At 44.8% G+C, this 20,718-nt stretch overlaps 1 protein-coding gene across 1 annotated transcript in view; it reads right to left on the bottom strand.

The window, feature by feature from the left end:
* Positions 1 to 201: 201 nt before the first annotated feature.
* EEPD1 (endonuclease/exonuclease/phosphatase family domain containing 1) overlaps positions 202 to 20,718 on the bottom strand; it is a 63,723-nt gene continuing 43,206 nt past the window's right edge. The window contains exons 3-7 of the mRNA XM_075143077.1: positions 11,398 to 11,508; positions 7,924 to 8,058; positions 6,497 to 6,629; positions 807 to 1,001; positions 202 to 698 (exon numbers count right to left, since the gene is read on the bottom strand). Coding sequence (XP_074999178.1) covers positions 499 to 698; positions 807 to 1,001; positions 6,497 to 6,629; positions 7,924 to 8,058; positions 11,398 to 11,508 — 774 coding nt within the window. The 3' untranslated portion in view covers positions 202 to 498. The remainder of the gene's footprint in view (positions 699 to 806; positions 1,002 to 6,496; positions 6,630 to 7,923; positions 8,059 to 11,397; positions 11,509 to 20,718) is intronic.

The raw sequence follows: 20,718 nt of genomic DNA, 5'->3' as shown, positions 1-20,718 counted from the left end.
CAGGTCACTTAGGGACCAGCTCCGGCAGCTTTTGCAAGTGCTGAACAGCATTTGCGACTTGCCAAGAATTTCCACGGTATCTCTCTTTTTGGGGCCTATCTTATTCCCTCAATTTACAAGGAGGAAAGGAAAATAACCATCACTCCCCCCTCACCCTCACAGCAAAGCCCTGCTCAGCTGCGTTTTAGCAAAGATCCTGTACAGTATTAAAAGTACACTTTATTTTCTGTACAATTCTCATCCAAATCTCCAGGCATGGAAATGTCCACTGTGTCCCCAGAAAAAGTTGCAGATTGCTCCACTGCCATGAGATACCCCACAATTGTCCAGGAGGGGCACAAAGCCAGGGCCACCAAAATCAAGTGCTGATGCTTTCTAGGCGTGGGCAGGAGAGCGGGAAGGAGGGAGAGGGAAAGGCAGTCCTGCTCCGCCGAGCTGCGAGCGAACAGAGCCTTCGACTGCTCCCTGAGGAGCAGAAGAGACACCCTCGAGTTCACGTCATCGTTCGTGCTTAGCGTGGGAGTCATTGCGTTCGACCGTCACCCCATTCCCGTTCCGCGTCACCTCCTTCCTGTTCCAGTCCTTTTCCAGGTAAAATTCAGCGAGCACAGGGCAATGGTCCGAAGCCACCCCACCCCAGGACCAGTTATCGGGGATCCACGGGTTTGTAAGACCTTCTCGCACAACAGCCCAGTGGCCTGCATGAAGAAGAATCGCAGAGAAGATGATGAGTAATATTGCCCGCATTTGGCACACACCACTAACCTAACTAAAGGTTACATGACCTCACTAAAAAGCAATTCTACCTGTGAAAACCTTTTTCAAGCTCCGACTGATCCAGATGTTATCCAGCGACTTGGACCCTTGAGGGTTCTTCGTGCTGATGTTGGTGAAGGTGCTGGAAGGGACCAGGTGATGGAACTTCTCCTTCCTCAGGATGTCATGGTCGCTGCTGTCTGGGGCCTGGTTAAAATCTCCAAGGATGATCACGTCTTTCTCCCCTAGAAAACAGGAAAAATAGAAATGAATGGGAGGAATGGACATCCATCACTTAAGTACAAGAGGGAGAGAGGATAAATGGGAGGAGGAAAAATACAAATACTGAGTAGCAAAGCTGACTTTATTCTGCACTCCTGAAAGAAATGCTGTTTAAAGCCTTTTTTACCGGCTATTTACTCATGGCCCTCCTCTTCATGACAATAAAAACCAGCCAGTACACATTTCACGCTTGTTTTTAAATATCATCTCATTTATATTGACATCCTTTGCTTGCTCTTCACTGATAGTGACAAACTCAAAGGCAAGCAGTTCTGATCTTAGAGGTTTTTAGAAATCTGTGACTTTGTAAGCTTATTTTTTTCTTTTCCTGCAAGAAACATATTAGCTTTAACTTGTCCTGACATTGTCTTTTACAGATTTGCTGTAAGAGTCAACGACGCTTTTGTGAGGATCCCAGGAAGACACAGCCTTACGCTATATATACCAGAGCCCCAAAAGTGCAGTGCTTGTTCTAACCCTGTGCATTTAAGAAATCCCAAAGAACAAGCCCAAGGAGCAGCCTGCAATGGCAGAAGATGACTTCACAAACCACACGGACACTCCCTGACTACAGCGGCTTTCCTTTCCCTGGCTGACTGAAGGGATACTGCTGAACTTGGGATGTCTTAGACTTTGTCTAGGGCTGAATTTTCAAAGAAACGAAGGGAATGACTTGAAATGCTCATCAAAAAATCCTTTCTTCATGTGAATAGAAAATGACCTCAGTTACATTTTATTTCCAACCCTAATGAAGTGAGAAAGGAAACTCTGGACCCCAATTTCATATCCGCAATGTGTGCTTTCCTAGCTCCACAGCTGCAGATGGAGACATCCCAGCTGTGCACTGGGGTAAGAGGACAACGCACATGTCCCACTGCCCATGTCAAACCACTGCCAGAAACGTCTGATATGACAAACTCAAGAACACTGATAGCCGATCAAAGATGTTGCTGTGTTACAGCTTGGTCCTGGAGAAGGAGGAAGATGCTAAAAGCACCAAAAATAATCCCAAAGCTGACTTCAGAGATGAGAACTATGTGATTCCGTAAGCCCTTTCTTTCCTGAGGTTGAAGTGTGGAGGGAGAAAGGGTGGACAGATGGATTGCTTTATCGTACCTAGTGCTCACAGATAAACCTCCTCGTTTTGTGCTGTTGCTGTAGAAGTAGCTAGCCAGGAGAGGGAGCGCAAGTTAAGCAACAAAATCTATTCAACTCCTGTCTTGCACTGCTTGACAGATCTATTGGGAAAGGGCAGGAGAGAAGCGAGATTGATAGCGTATGACTTACAAAACCAAATAATTCAAAATATGCTGATTGCTAAGAAGCAGAGAGGCGATGAAACAACAGTGAAACTATTTATGGTTTCTCTACCCTCTGCAAGTCGCAAATCATACTGAAAATGACAGGAGGTTTAAATATTATTCTATAAAGTGTTGTGACAGCGGCCTTCCCACCTTTAAAAGAAACAAAAAACCCAAACCTGAACCTGAGCTATTTTAAGCTCCACCAGAACCCAAAATAAAATCAGTGCTTGTCTAATAAGACGATAGTGCTTGCTGGGAGCTGGCGGTTTTGCAGGCATCTCATTGCAAAAACCCAAGATCTCTCACTTGGCAGGACCAGGAAGCCTGAAATGCAACGACGCCGTCTCGGTCCTTCAGGACTAATGCTTGCTTAATGGCCAAGGCAGCACTTGGCTCCTTCCATGCTTTCAGCTCGGCTGTATAAGCGGGGAAAGGCCATTACAGAAACCTTTGGAGCACATCCTTGCAGGGGGGAGCACATCCTTGGGGCGGGGTGGGGTGTTTAAAAATGACAGAGAGGCAGGGATCTTAACAGCATTATCTCGATCCCGCGCAAAATATATTCCTTCCTATTCTATTCTATTCTTAAAGTACTCGCACTTCTTTTAGCAAATCCTCAAGCCCATTTCCCTTACATGAAAAAAACATAATCACAAGTGAAAATTTTAACTGACTGCTCCATTCTAGGCAGTTTAGAAAGAGCAGAGGCTAAAAGACCCAGCACCTAGACGTGTACTTGGAAGGAGGTAAGAAGTCAGCCTGCGTGCACAGGGAGGGAGTCACTGTTTTCTTCACCCACTTAAATTTTCACATGCAGAATAACTAAGCATAAAATCAAAATGCAGCGTAAAGTTGACAGACGGAACAGGCTGGGCTGTGTTAAAGAAGCCGAAACCCAATTTGCCATTGGGGAGGGAAAGGATTGCTTCTGGTCCCCTCTCACAGAAGCTGCTGGAACTTCCTGTGATTGAAAATTACTGGGGAAAAGGCTGGGCAGCCCTGCGCTAAGCAGGAAAAGCAGGCAACACCAATTTTCTAGATAACCACCAGCTTCATTTCCCCTTGTCCTGGCTTGCTCTGAGCGCTGCTCCTGCCTCTGCCAGCTCCTGCGACAGCAACGCCACGCACGGCGGCTTCGTGTCTCGACTGCCTGCTGCAGCTCCTGACAGACGTCGAGCAGGGAAAGAAGCAAACCTGCCTGGATCCTCCTGGGTGTGTGACTGCGCCTGATCGGTCGCCCCTGAGTCCCTCAGCCGGGGCAGGGAGCAGAGCCGCCACGCAGCAGCTGCAGCTCTCAGGGGTCCGCGGATCAGCCCCCACGGCTCTCGGCCAAACTTAGCAAAAGGTCTAGAATTCATGCCCTTGCCCATAATGAGGGATGATAACTGACTGAAAATGGCAGTCACAATGTCCACAGTTACAATCAGATGGGGGAAAAAAGAAAATTGAGACAATGCTACTGATGCTGTGATGTCATTTCTCTTTTGGAGGAAACAAGAGTTCGAGACTGGCAGGGCTCGTTGCTCCTCCTCCTCAGGACTGGGCAGCAGAGGCTCCTCAGCTGATGCAATCTGGGTCTTCTCCTCCTCCATCAGGACAGAGCAGCAAGCACTGCCTCACCAACCCATCTTTTGCTGCAAAGGTCCCTCCCACAGACTACGCTGTCCCACAAGGACCCAGAGCCTCCATCTGGTGAGACGTGGTGGCATACAGCCTGCAGCAGACAGGCGCGTGTCCCGTCACCCCTCAGGGGTGCTCCCACATGCATTCAGACCCATCGGGCTCAAAGCAACCCTGCCCTTATCAACGGGGAACTCTTCAGGTGAGGAAAAAGTCCGTCCTGTTCGCAAACGCACCTGCAAATTCACTGAAACACCAGCGACTTTTAGCAGTGTCTGCGGGTGGCTCTCGGCCAGCAAAGCGCAGCGCTGCCTTAACTCAGCCCTGTGCCGCAGCGGCTGAGCACCGGTGCGCCAACGCAATCAGCTGAGGGACTTTCAGTGCCCGCAGAACGTCTGCAGTGTTGAAATCTGCTTTCCTGCAGGAACTGGGAAACCCTCCTTTGCTTTGTGGCAGTCCAAAGAGACACCTGTAGGACACTCTCCCTGACTTTCCCATGCCCCAGATGAGCCCCCTCACGAATTGAACAGACCCTTAAACCCCCAAATCCTTCCTGGAGAGAGTGAGAAGCAGATGATGAGAAGGATGTGATGGTACATTGGCTGCTAAGAGGCTCCCTACCGCCTCTCAAAGGTCTTCTAAGCCTAGTGTGCGATGCATGGGTAACCCATGGAATATGGCCAAGCCGGATGGGAGAAGATGACTAAGCCAACACCCTGGTCCCTGGGTCCAAGCACTACCAGCACATCCAGAATAGCATCTGTGTGCTGCCCATGGTCACCACACTGAAGACGAACTGGTGGAGCTCTTGAGAGAAGGTAGAAGGGCTGCGGCCAAGAGTTAGCTATGAGCAGCCAACAGCCACCGCATCTCTCCGGTACTGCTGAAGAGAAAGAAAGAGGGGAAAAAGGAACCAGGACCCACTGGTCTGATGGGAGAAATATGGGGACACTAGTGCTCTGCATTACAGGAGGCTGTGGATAGGAACCAAATTTCCCCAGATGTTCACATGCCTCTTTGTAAGAATGAAAGATAACAGAGTAGGCATCTGTTAGCAAAATGAGAGCAGAAACTCAAATTTACTGCAGTATCCAAAGAAAAATCACTTCTTATCACCCATATTTTATGGATTGATTTGGAAGAGATTGAAGGATGGCGGTAATTTTAAGAATTACATTCATTTTGGCAGGGTAATTCAGTACTTCGAAGTAACACGTGTACACTACCATTCATTTAGGAAACAAGACCTGCATCCCACAAGTTTGGAGGAATCTGAATCTCTTCTTTTGTGAAAGACTAAGCCAAGAACAAGCCTGCTCCAGTAACGTGCCTACCAAAGAAAATAAAAACATGAAATAAAGAGAAGCCCTAATGCCGACAGTCTAAATTTAGATTCAGTGGAAATGCCACTGAGCTGACTTCGGAAGAGCTACACATTTATCCGTGTCTCAGTTGAGCCTTTGGGATTAAACAAACGATCCTTTTGTTTACCTTCATCCTTTCCAATTTCAAGGTACGTGGACAAATACTTAAATCAGTAGCACTTAAAAATAGCTCTGATTGACTTCTTGCAGCTCAAAAGGAAAAACAATAGAACACGCATAAAAAACTGCAAATACCTCTTGTGTTATACAAGAGAGATATTAATGCTTCCAAGTGACCAACCTTGCTAAACTGGGCCAAGCTGAAAATCATCACGCATGTAACCTTGTAACCTTTTGCATCTTTGTTAAGCAGTAAATGAAGGGCTAGATTTTTCTGTTCCCATAACAAGATCAGCAACATTTAGAATCTGAAACATGCTGTTCTGCTTCGTAGGAAATTGAATTTAATTTGCAAGCTTCAAAGTAAGAAGCAAATTCTCAGAAATGAGGTAAAGAAATTCAGCTGCCTATTACATTGCTTGAGTTCAGATCTAAATTCTGGTGTCTCTCATCCTGGTGTAAAATCAGAGCAACTTATTGGAAATCAACAAAATTATCCTGCATATTACACCCAGGTACCAAAGCAGGATTCGGCCTCTTTTCTCATTAGCAGGCATCTCCTGATTTGCACTGGGTTTTCCAAAGTGCTTCCAATTATCCAAAAAGTGAATATATAGAACCGATTTCTTTTGGAAAAAAGCCACTAAGTTTTGTTCTGATATCAGGTAGGTGTCATTTCCACAAAGCACTTAAAATAGGGTCTTAACCTTGGTGTCTTTTCTTTCTTTATTTTTTTTTTTGGCTGAACTTGCTCTTACGCTAGCATAAAATCAGAAGGAACTTCATTTGAAAAAATGATGTCAAAGCCAGTAGGATCCTCTGTGCTGCTTGTGTTAATTAGGAAAGACTACAAGACAATGAGCAAGGGAAAAGCACATTTGCCATGCTATGCATCATTCAAATACAAATACCAGTAAAGACAATTGCGAGGCTGATGAGGATATTTGTGAAACTCGCACTGAGACAGATTTTTTTTTTTTTAAAATTCCTTTTGATTAGATAAACTGGCCAGTGTGCATGTGATAGCTGGCAGGAAAAAAACTGCCCTACCTTTCAGAGTCTCCTGCAAAGTCTGTGCAAAGGCTGCCAGTTTGTGGCTGTCGTGGTTCTTCCCGGTATTCTCTCCTGCCGAGGGCGACAAGGCCAGGTGAAGGTTAACCAGCGTTAGATCATTTATCCCAACCTGGGGGAGAAGGAGAAGAAATCAATGCCATGCAGACAGGGCACGGAAGGTCACAAAGCAAAACCACACGCCTGTTCCCAGTACTTTTGGTAGTAAATCTGGGTGACCAGGACTCACTTCGCTATGTATGTGGTGTGTTTTGGTTTGTCTTGGTTTTGGAAGGAAGAGGGGAAAGGCGTTTTGCAGCTTTGTCTGCAATAACCTGATACCCCCTCAGTTCTGGGGAAACTGGTTTGCATAAGCAAACAGCTTCTTTCCACCACGGTTGCAGAAAGAAGCCGGCTGCTCATGAAAATCAGTTTATGCAAAACCAATTGTTAATAAGCTACAAATAATGTCATGGTCATTACATGGGCTAATTACTACTCTCTTGTGATTAGCCCTGGCCCGTCACAGAGACTAACCAAGAAACTTAATGTACCTTGAAAGGAGCTGTTGGCTCCCTGCAATCTTCTGCTCACCTTCTGGGACTCACTTGGCACAACTAATACTTACTCCTGATATTGACCTATTTACATTATTAATTAATATTAATTATTAATAATTATTTATTTATTTATAATTATTTTATTAATGCTTCTCTCAAAGCATTACCAGAGATGTCAAGTTCCCCAGACTGGACCCCTCCATCACAGCCTGTGCAGAGATGGGCTCTCTCTGCTTGTATGTTCACTCAAGCATATGTACGAGAACAGTTTCCAAAATGCATGACGTTCTTTTAGATGAGTTCAGCCTAGTGAAAAAGCTTTAAAATGGAAACTCTGCAGTATGCCAGCAACATAAGACAGATCAGCCCGAGTCTCTCAGGAGCACTGTGCCTCCTATATATATGTCTATCTCCATTCTGCCTACACTTACCCCTCTCCACTCGCAATTTGCGGCACTGAGAAGACTCACAGCCCTGTGGCTGGCTGCTGCTGGATACACACCTCGTCCTAGCTGTGTTAATTTGGTAAAAGCAGAACAAGGTGACTGGTGACTTTTGCAACACTCTCAGTGGCTGTGGATGCTACTGAAGATCCGGTGACCCTCACGTGCCCAAATGCTCCCTTGCAGCAGGGTTTGCTCCCACAGGAGCGAGGAAAGGACTGACTCTGGTGATCTGCTATACATATGAAGGCTCACTAAGCACCTTTCTATAATCAAGCCATGAGACAGTGCTGAGGCGATGAGATGAGTTAGAGCCTCATGCAAATTTTTATCTGTTAGAAGACTGGGTCTCTTTCCATCTTACCCAATTTTTTTTTAATAAAAGCTAAACCCTGTACGGGTCGGTTGGCACAACAGCAGTTACCTTGAAATGTGCAAGATACGGGTGAGGATATGCGTGCCTCCCATTGCCATTAGTCTGTGCACTCTCCTGAGATGAAGCATCTTTCAGTTCAATGCCAGCTGTTGTATCCCAGAGGAAGCCAGAATATTCAACTCCCTGGAATCAAAAAAAAGAGAAAAGTTGGTAGTAAGAAGGTAAACCCAAAACATTCTGCCCAAATGCAGCCCCCTAGATGAAACTTTCACCCGCAAGTGTCAGTACCACTGTTTCTGTTGGCAGTAGTGTACATCACTCCCAAAATATGCAGAGGCGGTAAAAGATGATGCAGGTTTGTATCCGGGCTTGGCGCCTGCTGAGGGCAGGAAGCCCAACTCGCTGTGCACAAGCGTAAAAGAGAAACAGCATCCTAGGCTATCCGTAGGAGATAAAGAGAACAGGTGGAAACGCTTCTTTATCTCAGCCCGGCCAAAAGCCCCACCAGATGTGGGAGGAACGCTCCCCCGGCACTGACTTCACTGAAAGTGAGTTTGAAACACATATTGCTCTGCTACCCGCAGCCCCTCGCGTCTGTACGCTGGCTATCGGACACCCAGGTAACTTTAGCACTGCTCTGTCCAGACAACGATTTAATAAGCTGTTTTATCTTATACAGGCGGAGCACGAACAGGACCGCCGCAGGGGTGAAAGATAAAGACGCTGCCTCTTGTGCACGTGTTTGGGCTGATATGGTCCTCGTTTCCTCCTAGTCCAGGCAAGGCATCGGATTCTTCTGAGCGTGGTCAATAACGAGGTAATTTATTACCCATAGGAAAACAAGGATTGTTTGTCTAACCCCGAGCTCAGCGCCTCGTGGTCTCACTGGGCAACTCCTAGGGTTGCGGTAGACGATGCCGCACACAGTTGTTCCTTCTCCCCACGCCGTACGCCATCTCACAGATTTCTGTCGCCCGCAAGCTAAAAATATCCAGGCTCCTTGAGTCTCTTGGTGGGAAATCTGGTCTAGACCTCTCAGCCCTTTCAATCTTCTCTGTCTCTTTTCCAGCTTGAACATTTCATGCTCAGCTCTCTGCTCCTTTCAGCTCTGTTTCTATCATCCTGCATGGGTTTTTTGATTACTTTGGGACGTGGAATTGTCATTTTCAGGAAGCTGCCCGCCCCGGTTGCACCAGCAGCGGTATCTAATTCAAAGCCTGTCAGCCTCTCCTCCCATCACCCAGACACCATTCTCCTTGGTATCATTCAAAGCCAATTCCCTTAGCGAATCGTAGTTAAATCCATCGCAAGGAAGAGTTTTTTCCATTTCAGCTGCAATAAACAAGTGTTATCTGCTCTGCTGACTTCCCCTGAGCCTTGAAAGAAAGTATTAAGGTTGGCTAAAATCCTTTGGAAGCTCCTTTAGATAACCTTTAAAATACTGACAAAATTATTCCACCAGTCAGAAGTCTAAGGTCTGAAAAGTGCTGTAGGAAAAGATGTTGGAAGAATAAAACGGCTGTCAAGAGCTCTTCCCTGGTTCCTGATTTCACACCAACATGGTGGTCAAAAGTCATTGCTTGGTTGAAGGCCAAATGCCTGGCACGTGTGGAATCACAAGCCTGAAGCAGCATCCACCATTTTGCATTATTTAGCCCTGTAGAGTGTCCCGAGATCAGCTTGTGGTCAAAGATGCTATATGCTCAGGGTTACGCTGCCTTGCTTCACCGTATTGCACTTGTGTACACGATCTTCAAACCTGACGGACCCATTAACTAAACCGAGGAGTAGAGCAGACTTTTTGGCTTAGTGGAGGGTTCTAACAGCCAGATTTCTGTTAAAGCAGCTAAGAGGAAGAGTCAGTAGATACCATTTCTTTTCTTAGCTTGGCCACAGACTTTTCGCATAATTTAGGGAACCATTCATCCTTACATCCTTACCAGTAAAACAAGGTAGATGATGATTTTTAATTACTCAGCCCATAGTCAAAACTTTCATTGTTATCTTTGGAAATACAGCTCTGGAAAAAATAGACTAAAGACTCTGGATTTAACATAGAAACTCTGAGACAATTATAAGTAATTCTTGGAAAAAAAAGAAAAAGCAGAGGGAAAAACTTCAACAACTTTGCACAACTTTTGAAATTCAGTGTTTTAATGATCTGACTTAACAAGAGATCCCAAAGGAAAACTCCAGCCAGGAATAAAAATGTCCTGAAGGGGATTTGCACTCTGCATTGGAATTAAGCGTAAATTGTGTTAAACCTTGGACACAATCAGATCCTCTGTGTCTTTCTAGTGGTAGCTAGAGTCCAATACTTGTGCTGCTCAGGTGGTGGGTTTTGGTTTGTTTTTGTTTTTTTTTTCTCTCCCGTTAGTTGCCATTCTTGGGTTTTATTCAGAAGGGCACTAAAAGTTGCTGCACCTCCCAAAACATCAGAGTCCAACAAGAGCCTCAGGTATGAACAGTGATACAACTTGATTTGGAAAAGCCAGATTAAGGAAACGTGGATTCTAAGCAGCGTGACTACGGGATACAACTGCAGCCACGTCTTTAATAACGACAGTGCTCAGAATAGATGAAGACAGCCCAATGTACTGCTAGGCACCATTCATTACATGACAGGTCTCGGTTCCTGCTTCCACCCCACAACAACATCCATGCTGCAATAACTGCATCACGAGAATGATCTCGTTCAGCAACAATAGGCTCGAGCCCGAGGAGGACCGTGCTCTGAAATCTCATTAACACCCTTAAAGGGAAAAAAAGAGAGATTTCCCTTGGGAGAGACTGCTTTTGGACGCTGTTAGTGGTGTCCAGTCCAATGCAACTATAGCTTGAATATTGTCAACGGTAGCAGGTGTACCTGTCACCACCTTATAAATTAGTACCTCACTGCAGTACATATATATATTCCCATGGCAGAAGATGCTGCAGGGAAAAGCACAGTGCAGCACAGTGTTGATTTCAAACACAGTCTGCAGCATATTTTAAATAACTGTGCAGAGCACTTTGGGGAACGTGTGAGATAAGCTCCTCTTCCAGATGAGGATGGCAGGCTGCACGGCCCCTCTGCGGGGTCTTCACTTGCAAGCTAGGGAAATGGGGAGCTCTTCCGAATGCCAGCTGGTGCTGTGCTAGGGAACAAGCTCAGCTGACTAGCACACAAAAATTCAGATGTACTGCAGCCTGGCAGTGGCAAAACCAAGGACTCTTTCCTTGTCCTAATGTGTAGCCTTTCTTCTATATTTCTATACTGTTTTTATCCACCATACCTCCCCCAAACACACACCTCTTCCTCCTCACAAGCGTGCCACAGGCTGAGGAAAACAATTCTTCCAAAAAATCAATCGCACAGTCGAATTGAAAGCTATAGGAAGAGTCAGCTTAAAAAAACAGAGATGCAAACCTTGCCAAAAAAGATTTGCAAAATGTTTTGCCTTAAACAGATTCAAAATATATCCTTGCTTAGAGGGGAAAAAAAAAAGCAAAGCCGAAGTTCAGACTCAGGGATTAATGTACCTTGTGTAGCTGGCCCGAGGGTTTTTCGGAAACAACACCCTTCCAACATCCTCTAGGACCCTTCCACTTGCGGATGTTTGGCAGCGTCGGCTGGTTCAGCTCCATACAAAACTAGAGAGAGGAAAGAGGGGAAAAAAAAAAAAGATCAGCTTTGTAGGATTTCAAAAAAATTGCAAAATAAAGCATACAGCGAGGCATTGGTAAGAGACACCATGGAGCACAGCCTGTGCTCCCTCCCTGGAGGCTCGCAAAGGAGCTGGTCTGGGCCACATCCCAGGCTGACTCAGTCCTGACTGGATGTTATTTGGCAATAAATAAAAATTATAACAGCTCAGTGCAAATGCTGCGAGTACAACGTTTCTCCCTCAGACTCTTTTTTTTTTTTCCTCCAAAGCTACTTGTTTGACTGGACAGGGGTTTCCTCTGTGCCGCCTCCAAAGATGCTGACTGCACCGTATCCCACCCGTCAAGGGGCTCCATGAACAGCCGCCGAATCCTCCCGCATCCTCCGCTCCAACACCGAGGCCACCAACTCCGACAAACTCTTGTATCCAGAATGTCCCTCCAAATCAAGCAGCAACTTAACGAAGAAGGATTTTCAAGGCAAACAATAACGTCTTGTACACAGTGACTCTTTGCAGCGGGATATGGCAAACACAGTTCTAAGAGCTACAGTGATAACCCGCACGGATATAAGTGTTTCCTACGTGGGTATCAGCAAAATGATGGGACAGCTATTCTCATGTTTATTTTACCTTTTGCTTCAAAAATTAAAATCAAACCCCGCTCTCTCACTAACTGCCTTGTCTGCAAGTTCAGCATCCTGGAGGCTGAAGCTGTAAGCATTGACTTCTCAAATAGACGCAACCCAGCAACCCGTTTTCACCTCGGAAGGCTGAGAGTCATTCTGGTTGCACACCCGAAGCGAAAATGCTTGACACACTTTTTAAAACAGTTTTCTGAAATGCAGAGAATGGCTGAGACTTCTTATTCAAGATGAACATACTGCGTTATTGTCCGTTATATACCTCCAGGCAGCGCTGGGGCTGGGCTGATTTATTAAACGAGGAGGCACGCAGGGTGTTTGCACGGCCTGGGGACAGAACTCTGCTCTGAACTGATTGCCAGGTGGAACCCTAACAAACACAATAAATCACGGCAGCAACCATTATTCATTCCTGATGTCATTCCGATGACTTTAAATAAATGACTTTAAGCGGCCTCTAAACCACTCATTCGCGACAGCATGGATTTGGTGAATGAGTTTTCTAACATTTAAATAACTTAAATCAGCAAAAAAAAAAAAAAAGTTGAAATTAGGAGTTCTACTGTAACCTGACAAAAGAGTTAACTTATCTCTGGGTTGCAGCTGCCTGGGAAGTCCAGCCAGCACAAAGTATTCGACAGGGCTGAATAAATCCTACAGAAACCATCACTTTATTAAAAAGAGCATCTGCAGTCGACTAGTTTGAATATTTTGTTTCTCCAAATTGATTTTTTTTTTTTTAAGGTCTTGATTTAACTTTGCCCAAACAAAAAGATGACAAATAAGATTACACGGTCTGTTCAGAAAAAAAACATCAGCCCGTTCTGGGTATGGTTGCAGCAATGGAGAACTTGGCCTACAGCAGCTGACTTTAATCTGTGCCCATTTTCCAGGGCTTAGAGGCGCACAGATTTTGAAGCTGTGACAGCATACTTGCTTAGGTCATGTTTTTCTGAAGTGAGAAGGGCATTTCTCAAATCATGTTGTTCTGCCCACAAAACCCAACGTCAAACAACATTACGCTTTCCCTCGTACAGTAAAAATATACAGACACGCTCCTAGCCCACATTGGAAATGAAAAAAATGCCTTTCCTCCTTTGCAAAACTAAGTTAGAGCTACGCCAATCCCTTTGAGAAGCAGTTCTTCAAATGGAAAAGAAAAATCAAAATTAAAATCTCAGTCAATCAGAACAACTTTTTTTTTCCCAAAATCCTCCTAAGCAAAAAAGTTCTAGTTTTGTTTTTCTCTAGAGCCTTTCAGGCTGCAAGTTTACTGAAATTCAGTCAGCTTCTTCATTAATTCCACACATACTGAGTCAAAACTCACACACATACCATAATACCAACAGCACCAGGGCTTATTTACACGGATGCCCTGCATTACACCTATGCCGTTGCGGTCTCTCTTGCAGCTGGGTTCTGGTTTTTGTGGGATAGGCAGTGCTGCCAGGGAGCAGACACATGGCAGCACCAGGCTCCAGGCACGCTCTAGGAAAAGAGCAGCCTGTGCTCTTTAGAGGTCACCCCACCTTGTGCCAGGTACCTGCCCATTGCCCCCATTTGGCGTGCAAGGCGCCAACAAGGGCCACCACCCCAGTGTTGGCAACAAGGGCCAACGAGCCCCGTTGCCTTTGCTCACATCAGCAACACGTCATTTTCCCAAGAAGGGAAGATCCAAAGACATAATTGCTCTTTGTCCACCCTGATAAGGAGCCAGTGCCTGTTGCTCCCAGCCCCTCCAGAAGCAGAGACGGGTACAGGAATGAGCTTATGACTGACACTGCAGAAAAACGGAGGGCAGTTGGAAGAAGCTGGGGAAACACACATTTGAAGAGGGACTGCAGAGGGGAAGGCAAGGGGTCTTGGACTAATTTGGGAGCAGGGAGAAGAACACATACCGAGCTGGCGCGTGCTGGAGATCACAAGGGAGTTACAGACTCCCTGACACACCTACCTGCCTCCCCGAGACACTCCACGCACCGCCAGCAAGAGCATCTGATTTGTGCATGAAGCTAAATCTCTTCCAGTGCAGTAACTCTGACACTAGGAGAGCTGCCAGCGAGCACCCTGCAGTAGCCCACGAGCGGATCTCACCACCTCTTGTTCAAGATGCCCTGGTTAATCTTTGTTTTCTTTTGGGGTGCTATTTGTGCAGCCAGTCCCAAACCAGGCACAGCAGGGTCATCTTTTCCAGATGATGACACCACTCCGTGCTGAACACCTTTGCTTGTCAAGTGTCACTTGCCTGTCAAGTAATACCAGCACTGGGGACCACACCGAGTCACCTCCCTTAAGGTGAGCATCTTTTGCTCGAAAAGAGGGTGTGCTACTCCTAAACCCTGAGGAAACTAAATGTGACCCAGACAAACAATGTCTTAGGCCTTAATAAATTATTAGCCAGTGATTCCTCTTTGGAGGACACTTTCATTTCAGCCTGGAGTCAGAGCACAGGCTGTAAGGAGGGCGAGGAGAGAAGGAACAGTGAGGAGGAGCTTCCAGGGAGAGCCTGTTGTTATGGCACGGTCTGTCTCGATGCAGTAATCATTGCCTGAACTTTAGAAAGGCACTCAAAGCAATTAACTGTCCATTTTGGTTAATTACCACAGAAGCTTTCAGGCCAAAAGGGCACTGCCGTAAAGGTAAACAACAACTTAGTTCATCAAAGCAAAGTTTCCTCTTAACCAAGAGGAGAGATGAGAGCTAGGGAATAAATATTCCATTTCTAAATGTCACACATACACAGTTCCTTTATTTTTAACAGGCACTACAGGGAGCAGCTTTAATGAGTACTGAAGATGCATACGAAAATTCTATCAATTCCTTATCATTTCAGCTATGTTGAGGTGTCTTATTAGTAAAGATTTGACATAGTCACGGTGAAAGAGACTTGGAGTTCGAGTGTGGGAGCTGGCAATAGTTGAAAAGGAGACCCTGACCAGCAAAAAAAGATGTTAAACTATATTATTAGGTCAAAATTCACCACCTTTTTTCAAATTGTAGATCCTGGATAAATCTTGAAGTAGGAATCTGTACCTGTGCATGAAAAATTTAAGTCTTCTGACAGCGGGCTTGCTTTCCTGTTACTTTTGAGGGACCTCTTAGTATTAGTTCATGGCCCGCAGGTATCTGCAGGTCATGGATTGAAAAACACCAAGGTAAGGGCTGTTCTGTGCTACAGAGCATCTCCCAGTGATGGACTTGGTGCTTCAGGAAAGGGTAAACAAAAGATCTCTAAGATACACCTTGTAAATTGTACAGTGGCACTTGAGGAGAAGCCCCCCAACCCTCTCCAATAAAACTCCCATCCTGAAACATGATCTAATATTTCTGATAGAAGATACAACAAAATTGACAGTGGTTTCACGAGACCATCTGGCACTGCTCTTTTTTAATCCATCCTTTAATATACATATGTCTTCCCTGCTCCATCACTGGGTATTGTATAAGCTAAAAATCACGTTCCTGGAATTAAATGCACATTATCCTTTCTTTTCTTTATTCGTCCGAGTGGACTGTACTTTTATTTCTGATTGAAAAAGCAAACTCGAATACCTGTAATCCTAATCCAATCTACCACATACAGGACACAGCTACAGTTGGTGCACCCTAATGAAGCCTGACCTAGAAAGCCAGGAGCAGAAAAGTTACAAATATTTCTGAGAACTTGAAATTAACACTTTTGGTTTTCAAATAAAGCATCCTGATCTGACACCGACACTCCAGAAACAGTGTGTTTTGTTAGATCACGTTTGCAAGGAGGAAGAGGCAGAGTTAGGGGCTGAAGAGATTTCTGGGTGTTGTATTTTACTGAACTGGCTACTGAGGTAGGGGTAAGGAAGGGTCAAAGGCTTCAGGACTGTTGTCCTGGTGCAGCCGCACGCGGCAGTGTGAGGCAAGTCAAGAGGGGATGCAAGATGCAGCGGGGCCAGGACGCCCAGCGCAATTCTGCAGCCGAACAACGCTGCATCCACTTCCCACAGGCAGGAGCAACTAGGGAAGGGGACACAGAGGAGCATCGGGCTTTTCGGTTACATCTGGATTCTCCTATAACCAAATGTAACAGCAGGGAAGGAAGCGTTATTATGGCTAAAGCCTGAAACAGAGACTCAGGGTTGGATCCCACTGACAACAGTGTTGTCTCAGGCCTTCATTGCTTGTTTGCCTTTCCCTCAAGTGTATCCCTTTCCTGTTTGCAAAAGTAGCCAAAAAATACACGCACAAGAAATAGATGCATCCACCGGCGTGGGTTCACTGGCGTGGACTCTATTCAGAGGAACCATATAAATAACTCGAGGGAAAGTCGGGGTGGCCCTATGTTAAGATACAACATTTTTCACATGCCCATTCAACTAGTCCCTTCTAAGAAGATTTCATTAAAGATTGCATAATATTTATTGCTTGTGTTGTTCAAGTATTGATATTACATAAAGGCAAATAAAACTTGGCAGGTGGATAGAGGCCTGATGGATAATTATGACTGTTTTCAAAGGAGAACAACCCCCTCAGGGAATCAGTTTCAGTCTCAGCCATATCTATACATTTGTGTTGGAAAAAGTTTTCTACTTCTCCCCCTTGCACATAATTGTACATTGTACATAATTCTACAATGAAGTTAGAGCTGAAGAAATAATAAAAAAATTATAAAGTTTAGGAGAAAAATTCTAGGATAAAAAAAAAAAGAAAGATAAGGAACCAATCTACGGAAAGTGCAGCAGCCACACAATTACTCCCGCAAAGCTTATCTGCCCCTTCTGCCATGCTGGCATGTCCTGCTTGCACTGGGTCATCAAGACCTGGGACAATACCTTCCCCCATCCTTTACGTACTGGTTTGTTGTTACTAGAGCTAAATCAAAACATCGAGATTGATGACCGAATAAATCCTTGCCATCCTCCACGTTCTTCACAAACATTATCTAATGCATCCTTCAAAGAGCTCATTGCGAGCAGCGAAATCGAGGCAGAGCCCTTCAACGCAGCCAAATCCTCAACCAGGATCTTTCTTCAGAAATAATACAGCACCTATAGGCACAGTCATCACCTCTATGTGCCTTTGCACGCTATGGACATACAGAGCTCATTCATTGCGATAACATGCATGCATATCAGGGTCCCAAGTCCGGCTCCATCTGAAGGTAGGTACCTACGGCTTTTTCATCAACTCAAGCAGGACTCATTTTTTCCTGGAAAATGTACTGCTTCTGCTTCTTAAAGAGCATCCCAGTAATTCAGACAGACACCCACGGAGGAAGGATTTCCTTCCTCTGGGGATCAGATTCTCAGCTCCTAAATGAGTGCTCCGGGCACCATGTTACGGACCGGAGAGCAAACATTTACCGTACTGCAGCCTCGCTGCCCGGGAGCCACATGGAGACCTGAACTCCCAGCTTTGCTGCAAAGACCACTTCTAAGCTTAATACTTAAAAAAGGAAACCTCGAGGACTGAGCTCCTCAGAGCAGATAGGATGAGGAAGGCTCATTTTTGAAGCCCAACTATGCATAGGCGAGAAACTAAGCTGTCCAAGTCCGCTCTGCCTGCTTCAGACGGGGATAATTCTGGGTCTGCAGAGAGGCACCGCTCTGCTGACCTGAGGAGCGTGAGAGCAAAGCATCAGAGGACTCTGTCCTTTAGGCACCCCTGGGGTTAGGTGGCAGCTAAACGATGCTTGGCAGGATTGGAAAGTTTTTCAAACTGAAGGCATCGTTTCCCACGTCAGGTATCTGAGCCGTTCCATGAGCCTGGCCCTCTTTTGAACCGGCCCGTGGATGTGAATCCAGCTGGACAGGCGCCTCTCTCCTGCCGCCGCTGTGTTACCCATTGTACTTCATGCATGTGCGGGAAATAATTATGCTGATAAGGTTAACATTATCTCAGTTATCAAAAGTGTGTAATGATTTGTTTCCATATATGAAACTGTTTGAATCAAATCAGATTTTTTTTTTAAGTCAGGCTTTACAGGATCAGTTGGGGAGTGGTAGGAGCCTAAGTTTGCACTCCCAAGTTATTTACTTTCCTTTTCAAGTACTTATTTTGGAAAAATTTAGCAGTGAGTTTCTACACTGCGCTCCCAGATGAATTATAGCTCGCTGCAGTCACCCACCTGCTTAATTCTTTGTAATATCTGAGAGGAAATGACATTCTTTATCTTTGAATATATGATTAAAAAAACAGATTGTAGCCGACAAAACCAGTTCTCTGCTCGCCTTTAATCATAGTGTTCCCGGGACAACAATGCAGATCATTCACTGGCATGTTCTCCTACCTTCATGCTAAACAAAAGTGGTTATTTATATAAACAGTGTCTTTTTATAGATCTTCAAAAGGAAGACACAGAAACCTTTGGTGCAGAGCAGTGAAACAACAACAACCGAAAGAGGCAATGCAGTAACTCTTCTAACGTATTTTAAGTGTTGGGGCCACTATTCAAGAATTACAGGATGCTCAACTACCTATTGTCGAAATGGGATATGTAACATCTTTCAGCAAGTTTGCCATTTAAGGGGAAGGGGTCTTCACATATGCTTGGTGGAAATTTATGCTGCCTTTTCCCTGTGGAAGCCAGCACCTGTATTTGTCAACCTCCGTGTAGGAGAAGTTTCATGGGTTCTTAATCTCTCATGTTTCCATTCACAAGCTGAGGTTTTTCCTTGTACTTCATGGGACAGACTCATTTTGCAGAAGACATTTCCTGACTTCTTTTCTTACCCTTAGGGCTTTTTTTATTTTTAAACATAATACGGGAGTTAAGGCTCAAGAGGTTGTCAAGGATGGTCACAAATCTTTGCAATTTATTCTTGAAGCCTTTTCAAGAGAGTGTTCTATTCTGCATAAGTGGGCAGTATAATCATTAACGGCAATAACGGCATGCTAAGGGAACTGATGTGATATAAAGAAGAATAAAAAGAAGCCCTCATGACTATGAGGCTATCTTTTTCATGAAGCTGCTTTTACGAGAGATGAGTGGTTGATTTCAAACACTTTCCCTACATTGTCACAAAACACTGCTCAACTGGTCAGCTGTGCCAAAATCATAGCCACCCCACGACTGAATTATTTACTTATTACTATGTTGTCTGCTGTAAATACTCAGGTGCTTTTCCAAGTTTTTTTTCCCCAACTCATTATTTCCAAAGGAAGAAGACAAGTTTCATTTTGCTGCCACTTCTGCCACCAGATATACATCTCTCTGGGAACACGGGTGTATGCTTAGGGAAGGTATCATTGAGATTATTAGAGCAATGCGGCATCAGGTATTTTAGAAATACTACTATAAGTGTATAACTACAGCTACTGCTTCAAGCAGTGACCGCCACAGAGGGGTCCAAGCCTTGCCCAGCGTGAGCTATTGCACATTTACCCAGAGCACAGGTACTTCGTTTTGACCCGTCAGGGCCACCACTCTGCACGGCCATGGACTGCGCCGCAGACACAGGAGACCTAAGCTGCGTGCTCATTTGGACTAGACACAAGGCACTGGGCAACCAGGAGTCAGTGGCTTCCTGGGAACCCCTCTTTTTTTTATTTATTTAATCCCTGGGCTGATTCTTTTCTCATGAAACATGAAACTGAGGAATCGATTTCTGCGGTGTGGTGTAAAACCATACTACCGTGAGTACAACCTTACTCACCCAGTAACCACCACATGAGGTGAAAATCAGTTTATCAGAACCTAACCCTTAACGTGGATAGCAAATAGAAAATCATCCCATGAAACATGAGACCCAAAAGTGATAAAAAATAGTTTCTTGTTCACCAATTAAAAAAAAAACCAAACAAACCAACCAGTGAGCTATATCGATTTGCCACGATCTGACTCTCCTTACCTGCACACTGCCTTCAACCAGAGGAAAAGAGGAGGGGAAAAAAATGTGCTAATACAAAAAAAGAACAAACAAAACCAAAAGGGAACAGGGAAATCACAGTTTTGAATGTTATTAATCAAGGAAAGCTGCTTAAGCACGTAAGATAACTAGGTCTCTCTCCATTCCCATGATAAAAATTTACTCATTTCCAGAGGTGTTAGCAAGTGAGTTGGAGCTTTTTGGTTGTTTTTTTTATTTTTAATTGTGCACTTCTGGCATATACATGGTGGTAAAGACAGATGGGACTGTGCTGATGTGCAGTATGAGAAGGAGTAAGAGCAGTGTGTTAAGAAAACTGCTGTGACACAAGGAAAAAGGCACAGCCTCATTATTACAAGGTCACAGTTTGGCCACCTCTACAGAGCCTTGCATCAAAAATAGTTATTCACTGGGCATTTTGCTTCCATCCATTTCTTTCCTACTGTTAGTATTACTGTTTTCCCCAACTGATTTACATCTCTGCTTAGAGCAAGCATTCTTTCCCATGGTAAGAACACAAAAACAAGGAAGAGAAAAATATATGCTATGACTCACAACCATTGCCAGCCTCAAATATTTATTCTTCTTTCAGGCATTGATTATGCCACATACAGAACTCTGTGCCACCTCCTGTAAAGTTATTTAAATCTGTCTTGTATCCTATTCCATTACTTTTTTTTTGGATGCTTATTATTAGGAGGATCTCTTCCAGGC

Source organism: Calonectris borealis, chromosome 2, assembly GCF_964195595.1.
Source record: "Calonectris borealis chromosome 2, bCalBor7.hap1.2, whole genome shotgun sequence".
Lineage (NCBI taxonomy): Eukaryota > Metazoa > Chordata > Aves > Procellariiformes > Procellariidae > Calonectris > Calonectris borealis.
Note: the sequence above shows the minus strand (reverse complement) of the source record. Positions and strands in the feature narration are given on the sequence as shown.